General features: G+C 42.9%; 1 protein-coding gene across 4 annotated transcripts in view; it reads left to right on the forward strand.

The window, feature by feature from the left end:
• Positions 1 to 22,112, forward strand: part of Plce1 (phospholipase C epsilon 1) — a 300,309-nt gene that overhangs the window by 256,107 nt on the left and 22,090 nt on the right. For 2 of the 4 annotated variants that reach the window (XM_021196332.2, XM_029538635.1), the window contains 7 exons: positions 2,060 to 2,189; positions 4,631 to 4,672; positions 5,528 to 5,649; positions 6,648 to 6,765; positions 15,205 to 15,336; positions 16,376 to 16,663; positions 21,742 to 21,905. In XM_021196332.2, coding sequence (XP_021051991.1) covers positions 2,060 to 2,189; positions 4,631 to 4,672; positions 5,528 to 5,649; positions 6,648 to 6,765; positions 15,205 to 15,336; positions 16,376 to 16,663; positions 21,742 to 21,905 — 996 coding nt within the window. The remainder of the gene's footprint in view (positions 1 to 2,059; positions 2,190 to 4,630; positions 4,673 to 5,527; positions 5,650 to 6,647; positions 6,766 to 15,204; positions 15,337 to 16,375; positions 16,664 to 21,741; positions 21,906 to 22,112) is intronic. The other 2 variants (XM_029538628.1, XM_021196340.2) reach the window with 2 other exon arrangements.

The raw sequence follows: 22,112 nt of genomic DNA on the forward strand, positions 1-22,112 counted from the left end.
AAAAAAAAAACAAAAACAGAAATCCATAACTTGAGTAAAGTTCACAGCTACAAATCATGGAGTCAGTCTTAGTTGGGTTTCTATTGTTATGGTAAAACATTATCACCAAAAGCAGTTTTTGGAGAACAGGGTTTAGTCAAGCTTACAACACTCAGGTCACAGCCCATCTTCAAAGGAAGTCAGGGCAGGAACCTGGAGGCAGGAACTGATGCAGAGGCCATGGAGGAGTCCTGCTTATTGGTTTGCTCCTCATGGCTTGCCCAACCTGATTTTTTAAAACACCCAGGACCACCAACCACGGATGGTACCGTCCATAGTGAACTAGGCCCTTCCACATCCATCGTTAATCAAGAACACCACCTTGCTCACGGGCTCCACAGGCCAATCTGCCGGAGACATTTTCTCAACTGAGAGTCCCTCTTCTCTAAGAACTCCATGTCAAGTTGGTATAAAACTAGCCAGCAGAGTCCAAGAATGTAAATGAAAACAATTTTATGCAAATTATATCTTTACTTTCTTTTAATTATCTGTGTGCACATGTGTGTGTTTGCACGAGAGAGAGAGAGAGAGAGAGAGAGAGAGAGAGAGAGAGAGAGAGAGAGAGAGAGAGAGAGAAAATCACATGCAGAGGCCAAATAACAACCTTCATGAGTTAGTTTTCTCCTTCCTTCCTTTCTTCTTGGGTTCTGAGGATCCAGATCTTGTAAGCTCATGTCTTTACTTTTGTTCACCTCCAACTGGAATTTAGCAGTTCCTCTGATTATAAATACAGAAGGAAGAAAACAGTAGCTTAGGCAATACCTATGTATTTGTTTAACCAGGAGAAATGACAGTTTTCTTGTTGTCTCACAGATGTTAGTAATATCTGCAAGAAGTATTTCTATTCATCCTATTTTCGAAACTATCACTTGACCCACTATCATATGTTTTTAACATGTTTCCGCAAATTTTTGTTTTAATGATTTAGCATTATTACCTTTAGTGTGTGGGGGATGCGGGGGGGTGATGTGCAAATGATTATAGGCAAAGTTACCTGTAAAGGCCAGAAGTATCAAATCTCCCTTGATGTTGAACTTACTTTAATAGTTTAATATTTACCTATATTTTACATGAGTGATTTTTTTTTTTTTTTTTGCATGTATGTCTATGCCTGGAGCATCAGATCCCCTGGAACTGGAACTATGTATGAGTAGTTGTGATGCATCCTGTGGGTGCCAGGAATCAAAACAAGTGCTTTTAAGTGCTGAGCCGTATCCCCAGCCCCAGGGCTGACCTTTTACATAGGCACTCTTAACCACTGGGCCATCTGTCCAGCCCCAGGTTCCCTAAAATTTCTAAGCCTGTTTTGTTATTTTGATTTATAGTTCCGATAACGATACCATCCACTGAAAAGTGCTCTCTAAACTACAACTGTTCCTCTGGTCTGCTTGTCCACAGGGATTCTAGCATTGTTCTCAAGGTCAGAGGACTTTCAATATTATTTTAAGACAGAAAAAAAAAATTAGTGTCTTAGCAGAGACTTCCTGCTCTAAAGCTGTTTCACTCTGTCCCTCGGGACCAATGCTAGTTTTCCAAGCATCAGAGTTTTCTCTTGCAGGACTTTCCCAAGGGCCTAGGAATCCAGATGCCACACACAGGTTCCTTGTGATTGTTTCTAAACATTCCCAAGTTCTTCCTTTAAAGGTGCTGATACACACACACACACACACACACACACACACACACACACATACACAGCTGTATCCAGAGTTTGGGGGCTCAAAAAAACTGGGCTACAGCAGCCACAGGAATGCAGAGTAACTCCATGTAAAGAAGCCAGACCCAAAATGAATCCAAGGTGCTACGCTGGCTCTAGCTATCGTGTGCCCCGGTGAGGAGCCAAAAGCCACTAGCTGGTGCCTGTCTTACAATAAATCCAGATACTTTCTTCTCTCCCAAATGAACTCAGAAGGGGCAATTCGCTTTTAGAGCTGTGGTAAGCACTCGGTGGCAGTTTTGAAGGTTTGGGTGGAAGCTCAGTAGGTTGCATGTGCAGTCTTTAATTATTCCTATCTTTCAGGCTCATCAGTTAGCATCCATGCAAGCACAGGCTTTCACTGGTGGGAATGCCAACCCGCCACCTGCCAGTAATGAGGAAGAGGAAGATGAGGAGGACGAATATGATTATGATTACGAGTCCCTTTCCGATGGTAAGAGACACAGAGCCTACTGCTGCGAACAGGGAAGTGCTCACGTGATTTTTTTTTTTCCCTTCCCAAATAAGTCTGGAACGCCATAGATAAGCAATACAGATGACTTTAACAATGGTAGTGAGGACAGAGAAGAACAGGGTTCTAGCATCACAGCCACACTCTAGGAAGACAAGGACCACAGGGGAAGCAAGGGGAGGGGTGGGGTGCAGGTGTCACTCCAGAAATGGGTGTGTAGGGGAAGAGGGGGCGATAAGAACAGAAAAACACACCTTCAGCCTGTGAGTTTCTGAAGTGATAAAAGCTCTTGGCAGATGGTTCAGACTCTCTCTCTCTCTCTCTCTCTCTCTCTCTCTCTCTCTCTCTCTCTCTCTCTCTCGCATGCGCGCCACCTGCAGGGGACAGACAGTGTCACTTACTGTCCTGCTGTCTCTCTGGGGGATCTGGCACCAAAAAGAGGAGGCTCATTCTCCTACCTCCCTGTTCTCGGATTACTAACCCAACAAGCCATTTCCTTCTGGCCCCACAAGAGAGAAAAACATGAATGATGGCTAAAGGTTACTAGTGAAGTACTCTTCTCAGGTCAGAACTGGGTCTGTGTGTGCTTCACTTGCCTGTAATTGGTATCATTAGCCAGAGATTACAGACTGTTTTCCCCTGCAAGCTTGCTGATAGTTGGCTTTTACTTTGGTGCCCTCTAAAAGGTATCAGTGTTCCCATGAGAAAGCACCAAGGTTTCTAATTGCACAAACTTACTTTTTTTTTTTTTTTTTTTAAATGAGACAGAGTCTCTTTGTTCAGTCCTGGCTGGCCTGGAACTCTTGATCTTCCTGATTCCATCTCCTACATAGCATTCTAGAGTGGGCTGAGGGTTTGGCTCGGTGGTAGAGCATTTGCCTTGTATCAACAAAGGCCCTGTGGTCCTTGGCACACACATGCTGCTTGTGTAGCTGTTCCCACACTAGTAAACATTTGCCATTGATGTAAAGACCACTAAGCTTCTCATGGCCATATTAGCTTCTCGTATTAGAGTTTGTTTCCAGTCATGTTTCAGTTCAGAGCCCTCATGACTGGTAATGGTCTAGTTGTGTTCTGACCTAAACTATAATGCTAAGCAGTGACCATTTAATAACTAATAATCTCATAATAGCTAACTATCTCATGCCATCAGTTAAAGGCACACTTATTTGACTGGAAATGCCATTTGAATGGATTCAAGACAAGTTATTAGCATCCTAGACCTAAAAAGTCACAAGAATGTGCAAAGTTTTATATTGACTTGTCCACCCCCATGGAAATGCCCCCATAGCAAAACAAATGGATCCAGAGAATAAATGAAAAATTACACTGATGAAATCAGCCAGTCCAGATGTTATTTGCTCCTGTAAGAAATCTCACACCACCAGAATATAAATTCTTTCTCCATCATAAATTACCCTGGGGCGTTTTTTGTACTGTTGAAAGCAGGAAAGGGAGCTTTTTGAATTAACATTTCCGTATGTTCTATTTGCAAATAGTGAAATTAAACAGAGGAGAGAAAGGACGTTCTGATTTAGTTTTGTGTAGGGAAGTAAAATTTAACTCTACTCTCCACTGAATTTATAAATTAGTCCTATGCATTGTTCAAGGTTTGGGTGGAGTATTCATTGAAAGGTGAGGCCTACCAAACTCTCAAACTCTACTCCCATGGTGTATGAGGCTTTGGATAATGACGTTTCACCACTAGGAACCAGAAGTTTCTCTGATATGTCATGAAAAAGTTCTGTCAAATGTTTGATGATGCCCCCACATATAGACATACACACACTCAACACACACACACACACACACACACACACACACCTCTATGACAGCTGAAGTCCACTGTCATGGCTATTTCTCATTTCATGTGAAGGATCCTCTGACTGGTTGACTTCCAAACAGGCCTTGAGGTCATGGCATGCCTTGTGAAGTTTGTCCTATGACAGCTTATGTAGGCAACTATTAAATGCCTTAGCAATGGTATGGTTGCAATGCATCTCTCATCTCTCTGAGTTTAATTAAAGCTATATCAAGAATAGTACAATCCTAACTAGTAATATGAATGGGCAGCTTTTAGCATGATTCGAATTAACAATGTTTGCTTTGGAGGTTTTTTGTTTTGTTTTGATACAAGGTCTCACACAGTCTAGACCAGCCTTGAATGCTCTATGTATCTGAATACGACCTTGAACTCCTGATCCTTTTGCTACCCAAAGACCAGGGTTGGCTGCATTTCCTTTATTGCTAGTCCTTGAATCTATGACAGTCAAAATATTAGTTCTCTAAGACACCTTCTTATTCATTACCTTGTGATCTAACCTGTTATAACCTGTGCTTTGCTCCATGCCTTAATTTGATGTATCTGGCTCCGACTGAATTCTCCTTACCTATATTTTCTTTCTGCTTCTCTTTCTCTGTAGCAGATGTCCTTACTGCTTCCCCTGTTCCTAACAGTCAGGAAGGTAAACGTCATTTGAACCCAGTATTTTAACTGCATGGATGTCTGCATTATGTCTCCACTGTTTTGAGTCTGATTAGCATGAAGGTGTGGCACTTCTGTGCATAGGAATGCAGTGAAGTTATTGATCTCTTGGTAAGCTGCATGGCCCTTATTTGGTCTAAGGATATTTTGGTCTAAGCATTTGTGGTCCAGAAAGACAGTGAATCTAGAATGAGATATTAGTTCCCTTGCTTTTCATTTTAAAAGAATACAATCATGACATACTTCTCAGACTTTTATACTTGTTCTGAATAGAGATGTCAAGCATGGCAAAAAAAAATCCAAGATTATCTACCATACTTAGAAATATTTACATTAAGATTATAATGTAAAAACAACAGTCATGAAAATTTTACTTTTCAATGAATTTAAATGGAAGAAACTTTGCATCATGCATAACAATAAGCCTTCTCCCATGAATATTGACTTTGATGTTTCTGGGGTCAAAAGAAGCAAATAACTTCATTTCAAAGGAAGCCTGGTTAACTACCGAATGTACCACATAGAAATGCTTGAACCACTACATCCTTCCCAGACATGTGTCCCATCAGCCTTTTGACATCGCATTCGTCTATCTGTGCAAGATGGGCCTTTTCATTTAGAGTATATCTGTATGGTACCAAAACTACTGCTAAATGAGTCTGTGAAGCTAAATATATAACCGAAGTTTTAAAATTGTGCTTCAAGTCCTCATTTTGGTAACATGCAGCCAGCGTCTCAGTCTGCTGGATAACACAAGTAGTTGGATCTCCTCACACAAAGCCCTGAAGAGAGGCATTTGGCTCTTTTTCACTGACGCCTGGTAATTCATTTTCAGACAACATTCTGGAAGACAGACCTGAGAACAAATTATGCGCTGACAAGCTTCAGTTTGAGTACAATGAAGAAGGCCCAAAGAGGATAAAGAAAGCAGACAACTCCTCTGGCAATAAGGGAAAGGTGGGAGATCGCTTTTCTTTCTTTTAAAGATTGTATTTATTTAATGTATGTGAGTATATACCATCGCTGTCCTCAGACACACCAGAAGAGGGCATCGGATCACATTGCAGATGGTTGTGAGTCACCATGTGGTTGCTGGGAATTGAACTCAGGACCTCTGGAAGAGCAGTCAGTGCTTTAAACCACTGAGTCATCTCTCCAGAGATGGCTTTTCGTTGCATGATTCTTGGACTTTTGGGGTTTTGTCACTTTCGACTGGGACTCCCCGCCCCTTCTTTTTATCTTACTCAGTCTCCCTCAGATGCCCAAGTCCAAATGGAGATGCTATAGGACTATGGCCTACCACTTGTGATAATTTCACCCAACCAGTACCTACTGGGAGTATATGTTGGCAGGCACTGGAATGTATGGGGGATGGGTGGGTTAGTGGTTGAGACGGGCCTGTAAATCATGTTAGTAGATAAGTAAAAAGCATAGTGACCTCACTGTGGAAGATATTCTTTGAGAGTAAAGATTTTCCCAAGTGTACACAAACAGGCCACTCCAGCCAAGAGGACAACATTAAAGTCATTCACACCAAGGAGATGAAAGGAAGCCGGGTTATGAAGAGTTAGCAAAACCACAGAGACCTGAAAGACACGTAGGATACCCAAGTCTCACCCCGAGGGGCCTCAGCCTATAGACACTGAGGAAATCTGTTCGGACAGTGGCAGCATCAAATTTTTGAAGCAAGACATATAGATCATCAACCCTCTATTAATTCAACAAATGTGTATAGACTACTCCATGTGAAAGATAATGCCCTCTGTCCTAAGAGACATGAAGGATGAATCAGACACAGTCCTTTCCCTCACAAAGGCACTGAGATATGAATGTGAAGAAATACTTAGTAAGGAGAAGCATGCGGACCATGTGGGGGAGGTATGGAGAAAGCGCTTTGGGGATTCAGAGTGAGGGACCTCCACCTTCTGGTAAAATGGTGTCATTTTCCTTGAAAGGTGTATGACATGGAACTGGGAGAGGAGTTTTACCTTCCACAGAACAAAAAAGAAAGCAGGCAGATTGCACCAGAGCTCTCTGACCTCGTCATTTATTGCCAGGCAGTAAAATTTCCAGGTAAGAGTAGTCAATACCGTCTCTATTATTTAAAGTTGCCAAAGGATAAAAGTGTGCTAATTGTCTAATGAGGTGTTTTGAATACTCCAAAATAGCTTAATTGTGTGATTGAAATAAGTAATTTCCATAGATAATCTCTGACTTTTCATAATAATTCTCCAAGGTTAGTGGATTTCCACTTGTTTTTTGTTTTTGTTTTTTTTTTGTTTTTTTTTTTTTGCTTTTTCGAGACAGGGTTTCTCTGTATAGCTCTGGCTGCCCTGGAACTCACTTGGTAGACCAGGCTGGCCTCGAACTCAGAAATCCGCCTGCCTCTGCCACTTGTATTTTTTAAAGATTTGTTTCTTTATTTGCTTGTTTTTTATTGCACGGGTGTATTGTCTGTGTGGATATATGTGCGTCGTGTGTGTCTGGTACCGGCAGACTCCTTGGAACTGGGGTTATAGACAGCTGTGAGCCATCATGTAGGTGCTGGGAAATGAACTCAGGTCTTCTGCAAGAAAAGCGAGACCTCTTCACTGGTGAGCCTTCTTCCCAGCTCCCTCCTACCCATTCTTAAATAAAATGAAGTCTGAAGCACATCAAGTAATTTTCCCCCAAGGTTTCAGAGCATACATGTAAGTAGTCTTATTTGAAAACTATAGAAATTGACTTGAGCAAAGAAAGATATTTGGTTGTTGATGTACTTTAAAAAAGAAAAAAAGAACTGTAGCATGCAGATGCCCAGCCTCCAATGCAGTCCAGCTCAGGCACATTGCCTTCCTTCTCTCAGTCATTGTGTTGGGAGGCAGCTATAGCAAGCCACCATCAGAGGCTTCCAGACTCGGGTTCAACCTGTGATTTCTTCAAAACCTCCAGCAGAAGTGATACTGTTTCTCACTGACTTATTTTCTCAAACCTTAATCAACCCCTGAAACTGGAGGGCTGCGGTATTCTGAATGTCTGGTGCTTAGAGGATCTCCACATGACAGCCTGCACTACACAGTCTCATCCCTGAGCTGTGGGTTTGAGGCTCTGCCAAAACCATGAGGACAGGAGTTGTGGGAAGGGAGGAAGTTTTTTAACTTAGCCATTGCTAGAAACACAATGGACTTTATGTGATGAACCACTTCAAAAAAAAATTTTTTTAGTTCACTAAGTAAATGTTAGATCTATGAATCTAAAGCCTGTCTGTCTCCAAAGTCCCTCCCTGAACTGCGTCTACTCTGCCTTTCTCATCAGGATGAGTTCAGCTCAATTGTGTGCCCCATAAATGGGGACCAAGAGAGGAAAAAAGAATAAATAAAAAGATAGAAGTCAGAAAAATTAATCTTCTCATACAAATAATCCTCCAATCCAAGCTCTTTCCCCACCTCAGCAATCTTGGGCACAAGAGGTCTTTGTGTTTCGTTTTCTTCCAGAAACTATAAAGCTTTTGGCGGCTGCTATGGCTCTTCTGCTAGTAAATCCTGTTGCAGAGGATATGAATGAATATGCAGCAAATATTTCAAAAACATACAGGAAGGTAGCACTTAAATGTGGTGGTTAGAGACAGCTTGGCGGTTAAGAGCACTGGCTGCTCTTGCGCAGGGTTCAGGTTTGGTTCTCAGAACCCACATTTGCTGGCTCACAACCACCTCTAACTTCAGTTCTAGGAGATCCAATGCCCTCTGATGGCCTCTTTGAGCACCAGGCATTCACATATTGCACATATACTCAAGTAGGCACACATACATACGTGTCAACTTTTAAGCTTTTTAGTTTCACAGGACATGATTTATGCCACATATGTAAGTTTGCCATGGTCATATTGATATTTAACTAATACCTAGGGATGCTTATTTCATTGTAAAGAAGAGAGGTAACCGATCCCACATCAGATCAAGTGTGGGGGTCATATTGTTCAAGAATAACACAAGCCTGTAATCCCAGCACTCAGGTGGCAGAGCCAAGAGATTTGCCACTAGTTTGAAGCCAACGTGGTCTAGTATAATGAAGGCCAGGCCAGCCTAAACTATAGAGTAAGACCCTGTCTCAAAAAAGAAAAACATTGTTGCTTCATGTTTCATTCTTTATAAATACAGGTAACACAATAAAAACAAAAACCATTCAACTGGCTTTGTCTTTTCTCAAAGATTAAATAAACTGGAAGCACAAATTCCCACAGATATTTCAGTTCAGTGGAAAAGATAAAGTTATACCAAGTAGAGAATTGTGATAGGGTCAGTGACCATTTGGCCCAACTCTGAACTTGAAGTTCAGGATACATATGTAGTTGTTCTGTTTTCTGTTTGTTTTGTTTTTGAGTCTTTTGATTAGTTGTGTAGCTTTACATGTCCTAGAACTATGTAGGCCAGGCTGGCCTCAAATGCACAGAGATCCACCTGCCTCTGATGTGTGCACCAACATACACACCTGGATATTACTTCTGGTATATTTTAAAGCTTTACAAAATATTTTAAAATATTTTATCTATCTATCTGGTTTTTCAAGACAAGAGTCTCTTTTTGTAGCCTTGGCTGTCTTGCAACAGCCAACTCTTGCGTGCTGGGATTAAAGACATGCACCACCACTCCCTGGCTTTCTAAATTTTATTTTTATTTAGGGCTGTGTGTGCATGCACGTTGTGTGTGTGTGTGTGTGTGTGTGTGTGTGTGTGTAAGTGACTCATGTTCCAGGAGATGAGAAGAGGGCATCAGATCCCTCAGAGCTATAGGCAATTGTGAGCCACCTGATATGGGTATTGGGAACTCAACTGAGGTCCTCCACAAGAGCAGTAAGTGTCCTTAACCCCTGAGCCATCCCTCTGACCCAACACAGCACATACTCTTTATGTGTTGTTCGTTAGCAATTAAAGTTTCTCTACTTTATCTATAATTTAATGTTCTTTCTCAGAATAACTAAAAGTATTTCCTTAGGGTCACTGTTATAATACCTTCTAAAAATAACTATTAAAATTTTTTGGCGTACATGAGGAAAATACAAGATGTTATTACCTTTTGGTTTTGTGTTTGATAAGTTAATAAGTTACATTATCAGTTTCAGTCACCTTTCATCATTACCCAGTCTAGTCCCAGAAGCACAGGCCTACAGTCCAGCTGCTTCAGAGGCTGAGACAGGATTGGGATTTTGAAGCTTGTCTACAGAATGATTGGAAGGCCACACTGGGCAGTTTAACATGATTTTTTCTCAAACTTAAAAAGAAAAAAAGAAAAAAATAAGTGACGTTATTAGCTCAGACAGCTTTCTTGGCACTTGTAAATACTCAAGGTTCAATTCCCTGTACTAAAAAAAAAAAAAAAATCAAAAACCAAACACACACACACACACACACATACACACGCACGCACGTACACACACGCATGCGCATGCATGCATGCATGTACACGCACGCATGTACACACACGCATGCACACACGTACACACATATGCACACGCACGCAGTACACACGCATGCGCACACACACACACATACATGTGCGCACGTACACACACGCATGCACGCACGCACGTACACACGCGCGCGCGCACACACGCCCATACACGCACCCAGTACACGCGCACGCACACACACACACACACACACATACACGCACGCACGTACACACATGCGTACATGCGCACATGCTTGCACACACACGCACGTGGTACACACACACACACACGCGCAGTACACACACGCGCGCGCACACACACACACACACACACACACACACACACACACGCATGCACGTACACATGTGCGCGCGCATCTAACAAACAAAGATCAACAAACCAGAAGAGTGTAGAGGATGGCCCAAGGCCCATAAGAGTAAAGCACCCTCTGCACATCTGCGAACCTATCCAGTGGCCCATAGCTCAGTTCCCAGGGCTGGGTTCTTTCTTAGGATCAGGGAAATAATGCAGGCTCTTCCTCTTTCTATCTGCTTTAGGATGTGTGTCTCCGTTACATTTCGCCCTTACATCCCCGTGGCTTTTCCTCCTCCTCCTAACGGGGAAAGGGGATTCGTACTCTCTCTTGTTACCCATCTTAGTGTTCGGATACTTCCCACAATGCGTCCCTGTCTACGCAGTTCTTATCAGGCGTTCACTGAGGCCTTTAGCACTGTCTGTCCTTTGCTCAGACAGAATATACTCAGTCTGAGGATACAGATCAGTGGTTGGGTATTTGGCAGAATGCACAAAACCCTGGACCAACCCCCCAGTGCCATGAGGAGTAGGTAAGAATATTCTAAGCTTGGCCCATACCCACTAAACCCCTTTACTAACTCCCAAACTCCAAGACAATGACTCTCTATAAAGAACCCGAGAGGGGGCTGGTGAGATGTCTCAGCGGGTAAGAACACTAACTGCTCTTCCAAAGAACCTGAGTTCAAATCCCAGTAACTACATGGTGGCTGACAACCACCTGTAATGAGATCTGACGCCCTCTTCTGGTATGGTTGAGGACAGCTAGAAAATACTTATTTATAATAAACAAATCTTTGGGCCAGAGCAAGCAGGGTTGACCGGAGCAAGCAGAGGTCCTAAATTCATTTCCCCCCAACAACCACATGAAGGCTCACAACCATCTGTATAGCTATATAGTGTACTCATATACATAAAATAAATAAATAAATCTTTAAAAAAAAAAAAAAAAAAAGAATCTCAGAGTCTCCGGTCCTCTGTGGTATCTTCTTTTGCAGGCCTCTGTGCATATAGACATGTGCATATAGACATTATATTCCTTTTTCTCAAGGCAATTATCCCCTGCAGTTACCAAATATGTGTGTGTGTGTGTGTGTGTGTGTGTGTGTGTGTGTGCGTGTGTGTATATGTATACCCTTCTTGGGATGTGTAGTTCCTTCCATTTAAAAAAAATAGGATAATTTATGCATATGGGTATTTTGCCTGCATGTATATCTGTGTACCATGAGCAGGCAGTCCCCTTGGAGACCAGAAGTGGGGCATGGTATTCTTCTGGCCCTCCTCTGGCCTCCAATGGTATGCAGATAAACATGCAGGCAAAATGCCCGAAAATTTGTTCTCTATGCAAGGTACCCCACATCCCAAGAAGGGATATATATGGAAAATATTGGGTAGATAGCAAAGTCATTGGGCAAGCTTTTTCATGCATGGCTCTCATCTGTAACTTTAGCCAACGCCAATCCACCCTCTGAGCCTCCCCCCCTTATTGAAAATAGATTGTGTTCTCATGCAATATATCCTAGTTACTGTTTCCCTTCCCTCTACGCCTCCCAGCTCCTCCCAACATCTTTTCCCATCTGCATCCACTCCCTTTCCATCTCTCATTAGAAAATAGCAGGCTTCCAAGAGATGGCAACAGAACATAGCACAATAAAATATAGTATGGTAAAACAAAAAAGTCAAATCAGAGTTGAACAAGGCAAACCAAAAGAATGAAAAGAGCCCAAGAGAAGGCACAGAATCAGAGTCCCACTTGTTCACAGATGCAAGAGCTCCTTAAAAACACTAAGCTGGAAGCCATAATATATACACAAAGGACCTGGTATGGACCTGTGCAAGCCCAGTACTTGGTGCTTCAGTCTCTGTGAGTCCAGATGGCCTTGTTCTCCTGGTGTCCTCCATCCCCTCTGGCTCATACACTCCTCCTGCCTCCTCTCCCACAGGTTTCTCTGAGCTCCGTTCCAAAGTCTCTCTCTGGGTAATGTCTGGCTGTGGGTTTGTATTTGTTCCCATCTGCTACAGAAGGAAGCCTCTCTGATGGTGGCTAAGTTAGACACCGCAGCAGGGCATCATGAGGAGACCTTTCATCGCTACTCTTTTTTGATATATATAAGACCAATAGTGTTTGGCTTGTCCTCATCCCTGGGCTATCTAGTCTCTGGTTCTTGGTCACCCCAGCAGTGTCAGATATGCTCGTTTGTGCTTTTAAACACACCTCTGTCTTTTCTCTACCCATGGTTTTTTTGTTTGTTTGTTTTTGTTTTGTTTTTCGAGACAGGTTTTCTCTGTATAGCCCTGGCTGTCCTGGGCTGACCAGGCTGGCCTCGAACTCAGAAATCCACCTGACTCTGCCTCCCGAGTGCTGGGATTAAAGGCGTGCACCACCACTGCCCAGCTCTACCCATGTTTTTACAAGGGTTACCATTTTTTGTGGAAGACCTCCCAAACTGCTACAGCCTAAGGAGTTACTCTCCTTTTGTGATCTTTTGTTTTGCGAATTGTATCTTGGGTATTCCGAGCTTCTGGGCTAATATCTACTTATGATATGCCCTCACTGATAAGTGGATATTAGCCCAGAAGCTAGGAATACCCAAGATACAATTCGTAAAACACGTGAAACTCGAGAAGAAGGAAGACCAAAGTGTGGATACTTTGGTCCTTCTTAGAAGGGGGAACAAAATACCCATGGAAGTAGTTACAGAGACAAAGTGTGGAGCAGAGACTGAAGGAATGACCATCCAGAAACTGCCCCACCTGGGGATCCATCTCATAAACAACCACTAAAACCAGACACTACTGTGGATGCCAACAAGAGCTTGCTGACAGGGGCCTGATAAAGCTGTCTCCTGAGAGGCTCTGGCAGTGCCTGACAGAAGTGGATGCTCACAGGCATCCATTGGACGGAGCACAGGGTCCCCAATGAAGGAGCTAGAGAAAGTACCCAAGGAGCTGAAGGGGTTTGCAGCCCCATAGGAAGAACAACAATAGGAACTAACCAGTATCTCCAGAGCTCCCTGGGACTAAACCACCAACCAAAGAAAACACATGGTGGGACTCATGGCTCTGGCTGCATATGTAGCAGAGGATGGCCTAGTCAGTCATCAACGGCAGAAGAGACCCTTGGTCCTGTGAAGGTTTATGCCCCAGTGTAGGGGAATGCCAGGGCCAGGAAGCAGTAGTGGGTGGGCTGGGGAGCAGGGGAAGGGGAGAAAGGGATAGGAGGTTTCAGAGGGGAAACTAGGAAAGGGGATAGCATTTGAATGTAAATAAAGAAAATATCTAATTAAAAAAAAAAAAAAAAAAGAGTTACTCTCCAATGGAACAGCTATAGACAATAGTGATGATGGCTTCCCAGGAGCCTTTAAGTCACTCTTCTTAAACTAGAGCTGGGTCTGTGATTGGTGTGCGTTCGTTCTCTCATTCAGCAAATATGTACTACATTCCTGCTATGCACTGGGCACTGGGCCTGGCATAAAGGATCCAGGGACTGAGTGGCCCAGGAATGAGAAAGCCACAAAAGCACCATCATCATTTTATCTTTTCCGTTGAGCCTTCAGACTAATTCTAGGAGTAAATTCCTTGAATCACACCTACTTTTTAGATAAAAAAAAAGGCAGAAGCTTTGGTCAAAGTTCATGTCAGAAGAATTTTTTTAAATCATTTCTTTAATTTTTTGAGATTACAATTGTATCATTTCCAAAAAAAATAAAAAAAACAATTATAACATTTCCTTCTTTCCTTTTTTCCCTCCAGTCCTCCCCTATGTACCCCTTCTTTCTCTATTTCAAACTCGTTTTTTTTTCATTAATTGTTGATATATATTTTTCATATTTATGTATAAAATAATTTTTAGTAATTGTTAATATATATATTCACATATATAACAATTTTCATTAATTGTATGAATATATATATATGTATATATATTTCTTAATGCATAGTACAGCCTGCTGAGTCATTATCTTGTTACTTGTATACAACGTGCGTTGTATATGAGAACTGCCCATTTGGCATTAGACAACCAATTGGTGCGCTCTTCCCTGAGGATGACTGTCTTGCCCTCTCTCAGCATTCCTTACTTTACCATTACAGAAAACCACAGCCAATCAGAATGCAGAGTTGTGGAGCGCAGTCCCAAAGGATACATCAACAAAACAACTCCTGCACCTAAGGCTCAGGGAACATGGGGAAGGAGCAGCAGAAAGATTGTAACAGCCAGAAGATCAGGGAGTTTGCTGTGAGATTGTTTCCTAGGAATGTCAGAAGCCACACCCATAAACAGGAGATGAATAACAATAATTATAGACATGCTAATGTGGATGCTGAAAGCCCAAGAGGCTTCAACAAGGAATGCCAGAAGACTTATAATATGGACCATTTACTATACCCAGCCTCATAATTATTCTTTCATCTCTCCAACTTGGTCATTAGCCTCTAGGAAATAAATATTAACTGCAGCATATTCCGTATGTGCAATTTTAAAACTCAGGCGCACAGTTCACTAGAAATGTGTGTGTGTGTGTGTGTTACTCTGTAATTTGGGGATTATTCTTTAATAACTATGCAATGTTTGTTGCATTTGCTTAGAGATTAAATAAACTTGGCTATAATTGCCTACAATACTATCATCAACCATGCTAAAGTGTAATGGATCTCCTGTGCTGTGTAACAAGGAAATGGTAGGACTTCAATATAAACACTAATGAGGATGGAAAATGTTGAGCTCTCTTGCCTGTAGCTTTTGGCTTATTTATTTTCATTTTATGAGAACAGGCCTGTCAACTCTAAATTCATCTGGCTCTAGCAGAGGGAAAGAAAGGAAAAGCAGGAAGTCCATTTTTGGCAACAATCCTGGCAGAATGAGCCCAGGGGAGACAGCACCATTTAACAGAACATCTGGAAAAGGTAGTGTTCCCTTCTCTCAGTATCTTTGCTTGGTCCTGCATGCCACGTGACTCACATATTTTGCTGTCTAGCCACTTCCTTTGAATTTTGAAATCCACCATTATTTTCATAGATGTTTACACTGCCCAAGTGCAACATAAATATTTTTCAATTGTTAATTTATTCTTTGAACTCACTGCAAATGGCATTTTTACTGACGATGTTCTCACATTGTTTGCCTCAAAAGTAAAATTGGAAGCATCTTCGACTGTTCTAGCGGTTTCTGGAACAGCGCCCTGAGTCCACAGGATATATCATTTTACTTCTAATTACTTCTCATTGTAAAAGTAATAAATTCTCCCAGCTAAAAGTCCAGTTGATGCACAAGAGGAACACAACTCCTTTCCATTCTCAGTGCTGTGACATTGTTTCTCAGAGTGGACCACTGGGGAATTCACTGTAATGTGTTCAAGGGAAAAAGATTATTTTAAAGAAAATCCAAATGGGATGTGATCAAACACAGGAGCTCTCACTTGCCACACACCAGACTGTACATTTGTCGGCCTTATCCTCTTTCATGCCTGTATGATATTCCTTTGTATGGACATCTGTTTAACCACTTGATCACTGATAGAGTAGTTGGATTTTTGTTTCTTTGTTGTAGGTTGTGTATACTTGCGTATAGACTTTGTATTTGTAAAGATTGCCCACAGAACAATGAAGTCCTGAGGCAAATGAACTTATAGATGTCCAATTCAAATTGGTGTTACAATCCTCACATTATTACTTAGTTTAGGTTTTGGTACTGGCGGTTGAATCCAAAACCTTGTGCCTGGTGGATGTGTACCACCACTGAGCCACACCCCAGCTAGCTACCCTCACTTTAAAACTCAATAGCTGCCATGTTTCAAGGTAGCAAACTAACTCACAAGTCACATTCAGGATATAGTTGGCTCTGTTTTCCTTGTTGCAACTGTGTATCTGATGTGCAGTTGAGAGTGATCTTTCAATACATTTGAAGTTTTGACATTAATCAGAGGCTGATTTTTGCTGGGTTTAGGTTCCTGTGAAGGGATGCGACAAACCTGGGAGGAATCTTCTCCACTCAGCCCGAGTACATCCCTCAGCGCTATCATTAGAACTCCTAAATGCTATCATATCTCCTCACTGAATGAGAACGCCGCCAAACGTCTGTGCCGCAGGTGTTCTCAGAAACTGATCCAGCACACCGCTTGCCAGCTGCTGAGAACCTACCCCGCAGCGACCAGAATTGACTCCTCCAATCCCAACCCCATCATATTCTGGCTCCATGGGATACAGCTTGTAGCTCTAAACTACCAGACGGATGGTAAGGAGCCTGTGTCCTCACCTCTCTCTGTATCTCAGCCTGTAGTTAATGCAGTTGTGTGAACACTTGTTTTCTTGAGATAGAAAGCGGTGGAGGGAGAGTCCAGACAGGGTTACATGTATGTGGAGGGGAAGAACATAAGACAGAAAAGAAGGAAGCTCAAAGGAATTGTTTTCCTGATGTTTTGGAGTCCTGATGTTTTAGAAAAGGAAGGTGGGTAATGACTCTTTTAAGTTCACTTGTTAAACACAAACTGCCCTGGAGCAAAGTCTATCCAGCTGGATTTTAAAGCTCTATAGAGGCAGGGATTTCCAAGTTTCACTTATTAACTGCTTCTTCTTGAAAGTCAGAAAGTAGCAGCCAGTGACTAGGGTGTCACTGTGCCTCCCTTGAATTCCACCACTCCAGAGATGGAGGAAAGAGACTGCCAAGTCCAATGCTGACTCAGGCTACGTAGAGAACTTGTCTCAAAGGGGGAAAGTAGTGGTGTTACTTCAAACACCGCTCAGATGTACCCATTTGCCCAAGGCTGCAGTGTCTGGCAGTGACAAGTTCAGGTTCTCTGGAAGTTTGGACAAAAGGGCATTTGTTTCCACATACCTTAGAAAATGAGGGATGTTTCCTAAAAGCTCACACAAAGTCTTGCCTTTCCTTTGAACAGCAGAGGTGCCAGTAGCCCCTGCCATTTATCTCACACGATCAGTATCTGAACCTGTGCCAAACGGTAAACCACCCAGTGCCCTGGCTCCAGCTGAGATCAGGCCGCTGCCCTTAGCTCTGGGACAGCGAGGTGCCTGGCACTGGTGTCCAATGGTGGCTGACACTAAACACCTCCGCTTGGTGCTGTCTTCCTTGCTTTGTTTTGCTTTGTTTTGCCTTAATGTTTTTACTTGAGATTGCCTAAGAACGGTATAGATGGAAAAGCAGCTTGCAAAGCTCCCATCCCAAAAAGAAAGGCACTGCACACAAGCTAACTCTCCTTAAGGGTGTTCGATAAGCTGTTCAGAACAGTATTATTTGGACTCACAAGTGGAAATCATGGCAAACTACTCTCCCAGCTGTAAAAGTTTTCTTTTCCATTTCTTTCCAATCTTTTATAAGCAGCCTGTGACTTCACCTCCCTGGCTCTGTCTGGAGCCCTGAGTCCAAGGCTTCCTGGACTCTTATGCTACTGAGGTCTTTTAAGCACGCGGTAATAACTAGAACAGTGGTTTCCTCAAGGAAATGTAAGGATGCCTGGCTTGGGATGCACCCTGTTCCTGAAGTGCCAGGGCTGGTGCAGACACGCTGGCTCCACTGATGGCAAACGGTACCCTAGCTAAGGGGAATAGAGGAAGCTACCGCTCCTGAGTCTACTCCACGGTCTACAACACAAACTGAGCCTCAGAGAGCCTTCCGCTCACCCCTGCAGTCTTCAGTCCCCCCAATCAAGCTGTGAGCACCTGATGGGGCTACCCTCACTCAAGGGAGGCAGATGGTTATTGTATGGTGCGTCTGCAAGGTTCTCCGCATAGCCTTGCAACCCAGAAAGAGTAATATCATCTAACCTCTCTCAGTTCTATTCAGCAAGCCTTAAACATCCCCCCTTGCTGCAAAAGGCACAAGCTCCACGCAGAGCCAGAATGTCCATCTATAAGACTGGCCTTCGTTTCTGCAATTGTGACCTGAAGCCTCCCTCAAGACTTTGCACACAGTAGATAATCAATAAGTATGTGTTGCCTTGAGCTGAAGCAGACTGTCCTGATCAATCTCACTGAAATGTGAACCTGTGGTTCTTGATTATATTTTTGGTCCAGATCTGTTACTTTCACACTGACACATTAGTGAGAGGATATAGTTTATCAAGGTATGTAAGGCATGGCAGGGGTCACAGGAAGACAAGTCAGGTAGTCACAGTGCATCCGCAGTCAGGAACCAGAGAAGGGACACGGAATGAACCTAGGCCATAGGCTATAAGACCTGAAGGCCCATCCCAATGACCCACCTCTTCCAGCAAAGCTCTACCTCCTGAAGTTTCCACAGCCTTCCCAAATGGTGGCCACAGACTGAGGAACAAGTGTTTAAACATATGTACCTCTGGGGAACAATTCACATTCAAACCTTAAGATGATATCTTCCGGGTGCTTCTCTGTGACTTGAGAAGCCAGACAGATAAGCAAACATTATCAAAATCAACACTTTTCAGTTGCTCAAAGTAATTCCTAGGTTAAGAAGTACTTGATTTTCCAAGGCCTTTCCTAGGTCCAGCCAGCATCCTTATCTCATGGGATTCATCTGCCTGGCCATTTTGTAGATGTCAGGAGACCTTGGTGCCTCCCAGGGGTATCTGTGGAACTAGGACCATCTGTAGTCTATTTTCAAGCTTCCAGCTGATTTGTAAACTCCAAGAAGTGATCAGCAGGTCCATGCTCTATAACAGTGACCAGTGAGCCTGTGAACCTGAAGCTGATACACAAAGCTGTAGTTACCATTGGCAACGGCCCATCTGAGTTCTTTCTGTAGGTCAGAATGAATCATGTACAGAGCCCACAAGGACGTAAGCATCACAACCCCATGTGTCATGCTTTATTGGGTTGAAGTTGCAGTTTGCAGAGTGACTTTTTTCAAGATCCTAAATACAAGGGTGACTACTATGAGTGTGGTATCTGCCTACCAGAGTTTTTAAGTGATTAGGAGACCACACAGGCACTGATTCAGAGAGGCCAATCAGGATGTAATGGTTCATGTACTTCCTTTTATTTGGTTACAATCCGGTTTCCAAACTGTAGCTGTAGCTGCAGGTGACCACTAGAACTCCCCTTTGAAGACAGTAGAGCCTCTCTTTGTTTTGAATTCAATAGCTTCACAGAGACCTGTTTTACATATTGGAGTACCAAATGGGATCTTGGCTAAGAAAAGGTGGTTTAGAGATTTTGATAGCTAATAATACCACACTTGGAGACAGAGACAGGTAGATCCCCCCCATTGTGAGGCAGAAGCAGGCCAGTCTCTGTGAGTTTAAGGCCAGAGTGGTCTACATAGCAAGTTCCAGACCCCCAAGGTACACAGTGGAACCCAGTCTTAAAAACAACAAAGTCTTTAAAAGCAATTAGGTTAGGTCCAGTGCAAAGAATGTCTGACCCCAAACTTGAGTGAAGTTGACACCTTTATATGTGAGCCGCTATTACTGTTGTAAGATCTTGGTTGATCATCCTTCATCTAAAATGTTTAAGACTGGAAGTGTTTGTGGATGTGAAGTTTTGTTGTTTGGTTAGTTGGTTTTTTTTTTTTTTTTTTTTTTTTACAGATTTCAAATTTTTGGAATGTTTGTAGAACTATCTATATGCATAGACTCTTTTGATCGCAACCGATCATGAGGTCAGACGGGGATTTTTGCGTTGTCATGTTGTATCAATGCTCACAAAGTATTGGATTTTGGATTTTCAGATGAGGAATGCTGTTTTCACGTTGCGGGTAAAACCCATTTGATGCTTAACCACTTCAATCGAGCTCGATGGCTTCACTCTTTCAAGTCATCCTAGATGTGTCTATTTCATGTCACAGAGTGGCCAGGGAAGGGACAGCACATCCTCTGTAAGCCAGTCACATCAGAACTGGAAGGAACCTGACAGGTGGACGCTATGCACTGATTCAACAGAGGAGACCAAGGCCAAGAAGCTTCACGTGCCTAATACGTCTTCAGGAATCCTCGAACATACACTTGGCCAACCTCAGACACGTGGGAAATTGTTATACACAAGATACAAGAGTGGGGGCCACGTCTTTGTTGTTCAAAGGCACTTAGCACTCTTTTCCTTGATGTTGGTTCATGTAGCAAAGTTCATTCAGCACATGGAAGGAATCTACAAGAGGGAACATTAGTCAGGTGTGTCTCATAAACACTTTGCTCTTCTTGGGCAACATTTATACAGATTGAGCTATCAGATGAGCACGTGAGTCTGGAAGAGTCCAGAAACTGCACAGTCGTTCATCAAAAATTGTGCCAAATAAAGTTTGGCGGCAAAACACTCAAAGCCTTTGTGAGGGTTCCTAAAGTTTATGACTGAGGAGCCTGTGGACATGATGTGAATCATATGTGGTGACTTTTTAAATATTTAGCTATAACAAAAAAAAAAAAGAGGTAAAAATAATTATGGACCAAAATTAAGATTTCAAGGAAATGCCGTTTTTCTTCCTTGCATCGTTAAGATTTTTATCTTGCCTTTGAAATAGCAAGAATTGGCTATAAAGTGGTGTGCACAGTTTGGTATTTGTAGATGAAAAAAATGGAATGAATCTTTCCCAAGAGAATGATTTTGTTCCAAACGTCAGGGTAAAATGAGGTATTGTAGCCAAGGTTTCTGTTGGATGCAGTGAAGTTTTACATGCAGAAGTTCTGAAGGGGCAGAACCTAGCTTAGAGTTGGAACATGGTGCATGTTCATTGATGTGAGCAAAGTGGTTTTTGGTGGTGGTGGTGGTGATGGTGGCGGTGGTGGCGGCGGCGGCAGCAGCGGTGGGCAGTTTGTTTGCCTGGCTTTGTTTTTGTTTTATCTGTTACCTGCTATACCTCCTTCTCTCCTAATACAACCTGGCACATGGTTCACATTCATCAGTCTATGGAGCGTGGTTCACTTAGGGTTTCTATTGCTATGCTAAAATACCATGACCAAAAGCCAATAGCAGAGGAAAGGGATTACATCAGCTTACAGCTCTCGGGTAATACTCCTTCACTGAGGGAAGTCAGGGTAAGAACTCAAGTCAAGAACTGAAGCAGAGGCAATAGAGGAATACTGCTTACTGGCGTGTGGGCTTTCCCAGGCTTGCTCAGTCAGCGTTCTTACACAACTTAGAACCACCTGCTCAGAAGTGGTATGACCCACAGAGGCCTGGGCCCTCCCACATCGAGCATTTATCAAGAAAATGCCCTGCAGAGTGGCCTCCAGGCAATCTGAGGGAGACATTTTCTCAATTGAGGTCCCTCTTGCCAGACAACTGTAGCTTGTGTCAGGTTGACAGAAACCGGCCAGCACAGAGTGGAAGGTTGATTGTCTCTTCTTCAGGAAATAATGTGTAATCTTGGCTTTGTTTGTTCTGCAGACCTTCCTTTACATTTAAACGCTGCCATGTTTGAGGCCAATGGTGGGTGTGGTTACGTTCTGAAGCCCCCTGTCCTGTGGGATAAAAGCTGTCCCATGTACCAGAAGTTTTCCCCACTGGAAAGAGACCTAGACACCCTGGATCCTGCTATCTACTCTTTAACTGTGAGTACGCCCTTGTGGTCCAAGCAATGCAGCATTTAAGGCTCCAGGGCTAAGTATGAGCCAGTCTGGAACTCGCCATCACAAAGCTATGCTTTCATGTCATGCAGGTTTAGTCCCCGCAATAATTTCATACTTCCAAGAAATCAGTGCCCGAGGTCAGGCATGCTGTCACAGACTCTGTGTTTCTGAACCAGGCAGGTGGAGTTA

Source organism: Mus pahari, chromosome 1 (assembly GCF_900095145.1).
Source record: "Mus pahari chromosome 1, PAHARI_EIJ_v1.1, whole genome shotgun sequence".
Lineage (NCBI taxonomy): Eukaryota > Metazoa > Chordata > Mammalia > Rodentia > Muridae > Mus > Mus pahari.